At 40.3% G+C, this 7,782-nt stretch overlaps 1 protein-coding gene across 1 annotated transcript; it reads left to right on the top strand.

The window, feature by feature from the left end:
- The first annotated feature begins 2,499 nt into the window (after positions 1 to 2,499).
- On the top strand, positions 2,500 to 7,044 carry LOC139981296 (carbohydrate sulfotransferase 14-like). Its single transcript, XM_071993557.1, has 2 exons — positions 2,500 to 2,901; positions 5,247 to 7,044. The coding sequence occupies exons 1-2, from the start codon at positions 2,784 to 2,786 to the stop codon at positions 6,173 to 6,175; spliced, it is 1,047 nt and encodes a 348-aa protein (XP_071849658.1). The 5' UTR covers positions 2,500 to 2,783; the 3' UTR covers positions 6,176 to 7,044.
- Positions 7,045 to 7,782: the final 738 nt, after the last annotated feature.

The raw sequence follows: 7,782 nt of genomic DNA, 5'->3' as shown, positions 1-7,782 counted from the left end.
GAATAACAATACAGCAGCTGAGCAGACGACACTATAGTAAAGTATTTAGATTCCTGTTTAATTGCTTCTATTACTGCTTCCTAAGAATTACCTGTGCAACTGTAGTCCACTGCCAGATTTGGACGATTTTTGCAACAAAAGTGGCACACGATATCACCATTTCGAGTGATTTATGTCAACTTTATCACTTTAGTTATGTAAAAGACGTACTTTTTGTATTACGCGCCGGTACTTTCTTGCCGTCAGAGCCGTGTATACGGCTGTGCTTGCCGTACAAGAACAGCGCCACCAGTTTGATGAGTGGCTTCAGTATATGTCGCATGACGTCATTTTCTATGGTTACCACACACTCTCTCAAACTTATTTACATCCAACTCCCTCGTTCACAACTACAATCCAATTAATCCTCAGCTTCTTCTACATAACAAACGATTCAACACATATATTACAGTAACGACTACCGAGTTATCAGCAAGATCCTGTTTACTGCGGTACAGGTCTAGGAATCACCGTTATAAAGCTTGGCTACAGAAGAGCAATGGCGGTTGTAACCCAGTTGTCAAAAAAATTAACCCGGTGTAAATCCCCCGCCCCCCCCCCCTCCGCCCCCGCCCCGCCCCCCAGCCCTCCCCCGAGTATTTTAAGACAGTCCTGGCGTGTCCTATGAAGTATGCGGATGGGTAAAACTGCAAGCACAACAGTCTATATAGTCTCAGTACAGACGCTTTCTTTTCAGAAAATTTTGGTGGTGTATGATTTGTCAAGCCTTTTCAAGTGAACTCAACCTCTTTATGTCGAGATGGAGAAGTTTGTCAGAAGGACAATGGGACAACAGTCTCGACGTCGAGGAAGTTTGAAAGATGCTATGGGAGTGGTACAAACATTCAGAGACTTTTTTTTGTGCCAATTAGACAATAATAAAGTGGTATTTTGTAAGGAAAAGTACATAATTATACTGAAATTGTGATCATTATTGTAAATTATACGTTTGCTTAATAATTTTATTTGCATATTTTCAGTAATTATGTTACATTCACCTTACCTTAAATATCACTCAGATAGCTCGTCTAGTCGAGCCCCCCCCCCATCCCCAGTGGCGTGATCATGATTTTCAAAGAGGGTGTGGAGTGGGCTACATTAAGAAATAAAAAACCCGTCTGATTTTGGTAAGTGAATGAACTTTTAGAGAAGGCCAAAGGTGAAAGAGTAACTTTACAAAGGAGGAGGACTGCCATGGCGACTCCTATGTAGAGGACCTGGGTCCCCCCCCCCCCTCACAAGAGTTTTATTTTTTTTATTTTAGACATCCAATGGTGTACTCTGTCGGTAAGGACATTATTGATAGATTTATAAGAGTGGCATTGTAAACTTAAGATTCTGCTAAGAATAATAAAGAAAGAATAATAAGTTCAAAGATTCCCCGACTGATTGAGGTACATAGTCACCCAAATATCGTGGAAGGGTCAGATGAGAATGAAATGTTTTATAAAGAAAGGGTACTGCCTTGGGTCATTGAAAACCGACTCCCCTGTTGGGATGTCTCCCCCTCCCCACCCCCCACCAGAAAAAGTTTTTAAAAAAGCTTTACAAGTAAAATGTTGCATTCTGAAGCATACTTACATTATAAGTTAGGTAGATTAAGTAGCTCTCAAAGGGAGGTTGTACTAATAAACAATAATAAATTCAAAATTTCCCCCGACTGATTTAGTTATGGGGGAAGGAGGGGGGACCTTGTGGGAGGACCAGAAGTGAACCAAGGATTTCATACTTGGGAGGGTAACTACCCTGGAGTCATTGAAACTGCCAATCAAAGTCATTTGGCTTGTGGAGGTAGCACTTAAGAACTACTGCGACTATCGTTGCCTTACGTTTGTTTTAGTGTTTTGTACGAATTAATTGTAACATATACGCTATGTACAGTCATTGCATCATTATTCTAATGTCGCGTTGTAATGAAGTAGTTTATCAAGTCTAAACTCCTCCTCTGCCCGTTTTAAATAGTACTCGAATAGCATTGATCACATGCCCTGTATACACTGGATATAGGGGATATTATACAACGGAGTTATTTTATCCGGTAGGATGTTTTAAACTAAACTATAAATATCACCCTGGATCAAATGCTCAGGGGGGAAGATTTACACGGTCACACCGGAAGTGAATTTTAATGACCTTATTATGAAAGGAGGTCTAACATTATATGGTCATTTTTTGAAGTATTTTGTCATCTAACGTTTTGACGAGGTCATTAATGTAGCCGAAAAGATGATGGCAGTTAAAAGTTTGGAAAAATATCGGTGTAGACTTTAGTCATTGGGTTCAAAAGGAATCTGGTATTTCCGAACGTTAGATTTGCCTCAACAGCTCTCGCACATACGATACTGTATACGACCAGTGCTCATCATATTATCAGAGCCACCCCTTTAATACACATTATTTACAAATAGCGCCACCAATTATCTGAACGTTTAATTAACGACCACGTCGTCGCCAGTCGATATGCAGCCAATATTCGACCGTTCTCTGTGTACAATTGCGGTTTCATTAGATTCATTAGATTGATTGATATAATCCTGCTCGACTGGAAATCACTTACCATTTATTGTTTTGGATACATAAATCCCTACAGGATATAACCATATGCATCTGTATTATATAAGGACCGTTTTATTTGCTTCAATGTTGTCTAGTAGCGATGAGTCTCATTCTATCCACCAAAACTGTCACATTGCATTTTTTTCACAGTTGAATGGTGGTAATTTGTTTTCAGTCCTGCAGTTCAAATGGAGTTCGCTAAAGTCCACTTTCTGTCTTTTATTCTTATTTCTATTGTGATGGGACTGATTACGTATAATGGCATAACGATGTCAACTACAGTACTCAGAGATATTCCAGATAATGGTGAGTATATATAGTTAACAACTCAAATATAAAGTCAGATCGATATCATGTATGTCGATTACAGATGCTCAAGGTGAATTCCAGAACTCGGTGAGTGGATTTGCATACGAGTTTTAAATTCATACACTCTATCGACATCAGTATAACCGATAATTAGAATGGCGATAAGTATGCTTAATTGAGTAATTCCATTGAAGCTGAGTGAATTGCAATGCACTCAAATTTAAATTCCAAATCTTTTCTAAACAGTCATATGTGACTATAAAATAAGGGATTCCAATCAGTGAATGGGTCGGAACTCAAATTTTAAGTATCTTAATGATAAGGAACTCAGTACCCTATTTCATGTTACCCCATAGGTATTTCAAATTGTGAGTTGCCAAGAAGTGTAACTTAAATTCCATTTTAAATGAATCCCAGAATTATAAGTGTGGTGCTATTTTGTTTTGAACGTACCGGAACCACTACTGGACGTCGGTAACTGCTAAATTGCATATATGGGGAACACTTGATCGCAACCCTAGGTACCTTTGATTGAAAAGATTTGATTCCTTTCTCTTTTCCATATTTAAGCCCCTGCTACATTGTACACAGAAGAGGAAAGGGGCGGGCAGGTAGGCAGACCCGTAGCCAGAGTTTAAAGTTTTGTGAGGCACAAAATGTTTGCTGATGTCTGTTCTGGAAGGGGTCGAGGAGGAGAGGATGTTTTCTCCCCTTTGAGAAGTTTCTACTTGGATTTGAGGGCCCTAAATGCACAAAAATTTGGTGCTCTTATTTCCGTCGGTTTCATTACATATGCGTGTAGTAAAAGATTCCATTTTAAGGTATGTTCTTTAATGTGGGGTCTGTTGTAAGACTTAAAAGGGCCTAACCACAGGTAAGCAGTTCAGTTTACGTACACGCTCAGAGTCATTCCAATGTCCCTCCCCTCTATATGATCAATACCTCCCCTCCCCTCCCCTCCGCATAATCAATACCTCCCCTTCCCCTCCCCTCCGCATAATCAATACGCAGTTTCGTTTGTTGTCTCTTTATGTTTCATCAAATATTATCCAAGATAGAGCCAGGAGATACACCAAACACAACAACAACAACGTACCATTTGATCAGTGCCTTACATTGAGCCTGCATGTAGCAAGGGATCATGACGGTGTTGCGTCAAGTGAGGTATAGATATGAAAGGGAGTATAGATAATATACACAGGATCAGGTTGTGTACTTTTACCATATACGATATGTTAACCCAAAATGATATACGGTATCGCTGATGGTACTTTGTTTGCTTATATCAAAGACACATTATTCACGGAGAGTTTTCTACAATGATTGGTTGTTTTCGGTCCACGAATGTCCACGAATGAATAGTCGTTCTGATCTAAATTTCATTAAAACCGTTCTTGCAGTATAACCAAGCGCTATAGCAGACCGACCCCATCCCCCTCCTCCTCCTCCCTCCGACGTTGCACCATCTCCCCCACCCACAGAAAGTGGTTTCCTTAGTTATAGTTATGTATGCCAGCAGCTACCGAACAATCTTAAGGTGGAGAATGATTGGAGGGGAGGGGGTTAGATCATGAACGTGTTAACGTTAGGTTATTAATAAACAGCGCTAGTATGAGCAGGATACATATTGCAAATACATTCCCCCTGCAGCTCCAAATCTTGTCAAATTCCCCCTCCTCTTCCCCTTCACCTCCATCCAAAACCACATCAAGGAGTGTTGTCCATTTCACTTTTATTTCATTCATCAAAATAATAAATATGGACAGCTGCTTTCTATGCAAATCATATACCCGTTGTTATGATGAAAGTACCGGTTGGGTCAATATACGCTAAATCGAAGTTGGCATACAAGTTGTTTCCATGACGACACGCTATCGCAAGAATAGTTAGACCTGACATATAGTTCTATGCCTTAAAACAAACTCCATATAAAACGACAACCTATAGGTGTGCAGAATTACATTGAAACATTTCATATTTCAATCCTTCCATAATTTGACTCATCCACCCCCCCCCCCCCACCGGTGTCCATAATTATACCTGCACCCATACGACTACTTTCAAACAAGGGAAACATATATATACATGCGTGATGTTTGATAAACGTATTCTCGATTTTCTCAACCCTTGCAACTCATGTTGAACAAGAAAATAAAGGGGTATTGAAGACGGATAGTCGCTGGGTCTTTCTTTGTTATTCTGTGGGGTTTACTTTGACAACACAGATAGCGATTTGAACTTCAGTGTAAGAAATGTCCATTTTTTCTTCCGTCTTCCTTCCTTTCTTTCTTTTTTACCTCATCACTCACAATCTCAAACTCTCTTTTTCTCTCGCTTTTCAGGAGATAATGAATTTGCAGACTTTTACCCGAGGCCACAAGCTGTTCCTGGAGTTGAACAGAGCTTGGAGCTCTGGCAAGAGCAAACATCGAGGTTAGAGCGACTCCAAGGCATTTGCAAGCAATTAAACCGCACCCAAACATACACACCACCAAAGGGATATACAATGCGGTTACTGGTGGATGATACTAATCATGTTCTCTTCGGGTACATTCCGAAAGTTGGTTGTACAACATGGAAGGGTGTTTTTGGAAGGATACGGAGAGCTCACGGGGGCAACCGCCCGGACTTTTCGAAATTAAGCCAATTTAATGACACGGAGAGGGAGAAGAGATTAAGGGAATATAAAAAGGTATTGTTCGTTCGGGATCCAGTTATTCGACTTTTGTCAGCTTACCTGAGTAAGTTTACAAATTTGAGAGCTTTACAGAAAACTTGGGAGAATATGTACGGTTTTGACATATTAAAACGATATCGCCCCGGCTCGGAGGATTTACTGAAGAATAATCACAACTTACCCAGGTCAGAGAGAACATTTATGAATGTGACTTTAACCGAATTCATTCGTTTTGTTACTGACAGAGGCGATCAAATAAAACTACACGAAATATCCGATCACTGGCTACCGCAACATATCGTTTCACACGTTTGTGAAATTGGCTTTGATTTTATCGGGAAATATGAAAATCTCGCGGTGGAAGCGCCCTTTGTTTTAAACTGGTTGGGATTAACGTCAGTGGCTGGTTTCCCGGAGGTGCACGCTTCGAAAGCATCGTCTTTCATCGCAGACGAGTATGCGCATGTCCCACTAATTTATATACAAGCATTACAGAAATACTACATGACGGACTTTCAGCTTTTTGGATATAGTTCAACGGGTACGGTACTAAAAATAGCCAATCAATTATTTGATATCGATCATATCGATTAATTGATTGACTGATCTGTTATCAGTATATTTGATCCAATTTTTCTTGACACAACATTCTGACCGTCAAACCTTTAACATAAATTAAATTGTATCCCGGGTGTGATACCGGTGCTGTGGCCGAGTGGATAAAGGTGGTGGCATTTTGAAGCACTGAGGCCTTAGCAATCGGGAGGTTCCGGGCTCGATACCCGGCCGGGTGGTAATAGTAAGGTGGGTTTCTCACCCAAGATCAATCTACGGTTTTCCCATTTGAAATGACTTTCTACATCGAAAAGATTCCAAATTTGAGTTTAAATGTTGAATTGGAAGCCACCCGACGTGAAAGTTGTAATCCATAAGCCCTTGCGGGTTTCTCCCACATTTGTGGAGGCTTCAGCGTCGTAAAAATAACTGCTGATAACATTTGCTATTATGATATATACTTTCACTGCTGATGGGTCATACTTCGAGACGTTAGTCAAGGTCTTGGCGTTACCAGCGGAGAGAGGGACAGGGGGGGAGCTACCGCAGAATAATCGCTGCCTTACCAACCCCCAATCCCGCCTACGTCCCTCCTCTTTCCGTATTCCCTGATGACCGTTTAGTATAGTTGAATTATCAACTTGGACTAAAGAACCACGGCTGTTATCTTAACTTGGTTTCACCTGTTCTCGACACTGTAAATTGAGATTTGCTTGGGTACTTATCTTCTAACTCCTTGCCCAACATAAATCACACATAACCGGGAAAAAGTCCTCCGAAATATGACACTTGATTTACTATGGAACGGTATCCATCGCTTTAATTTATTCGTATGCTAATTGGTGGCGTATAGTTGGCAACAACAGAAGGAAAGAACAGGCCGAGTGGGTGAGATTGCGGGTGGGGGGTGGGGGTGGGGGTGGGGAGGTGGGGGCATTGAAAAACTCTCAATTGTATGTGTATTAGAAAAAGCTTTATCTGGAGTTAGCGTTGTTCCTCCATCGCTCTAACTAACCTCCCAGATGTAGCGGAATTTACAGTACAATCGAGGGACCTAATATGACGCGGGACCTAATATGACGCACTTTCGGAAATGTCATGATTTTACCATAGCAACGGAAAGTAAGCCAAACTTGGAGGCGTGCTAGCAAGTTTCTCAATGCGTTTTTCATAGAAGTGAAGCTAAACAATGAAGTAAAATTTTGCAAAGCTATGTAGGCTACTAATCATCATGTATTAAAGGGACTTCCCTGATGTCACAGCTTTAACTCAAATTGCCTAGTAACTGCTGATAAATGTTGTGACTGTTCTAATTTAACGTACTTGGCTGTACGTTGTCTGTGTGCTTTTTATCAGTGTCAGCCCACCCTGCTTACAATATGTGATGAGTTCTCTTTGTGAGGTTATATGACAGTTAATTTGCAAATAATAGAAGTCATAATACGGTTATTAAAGTTGACTCATTTATCCACATAATATCGTTTTCTTTACATCGTGTTTTTCGCGGTTCAATGAGGGGTTTTGTCATAAAGAGTAATTGATTATTCATAAAAAAGTAATTGATTATTCATTAAGAGTAATTAAATGTTCAGAAAGAGTAATTGATTATTCATAAAAATAAAGCTGATTATTGACTTGTTTTGCTG

Source organism: Apostichopus japonicus, chromosome 15 (genome assembly GCF_037975245.1).
Source record: "Apostichopus japonicus isolate 1M-3 chromosome 15, ASM3797524v1, whole genome shotgun sequence".
Lineage (NCBI taxonomy): Eukaryota > Metazoa > Echinodermata > Holothuroidea > Aspidochirotida > Stichopodidae > Apostichopus > Apostichopus japonicus.
This window is presented reverse-complemented; position numbering and strand designations above follow the sequence as displayed.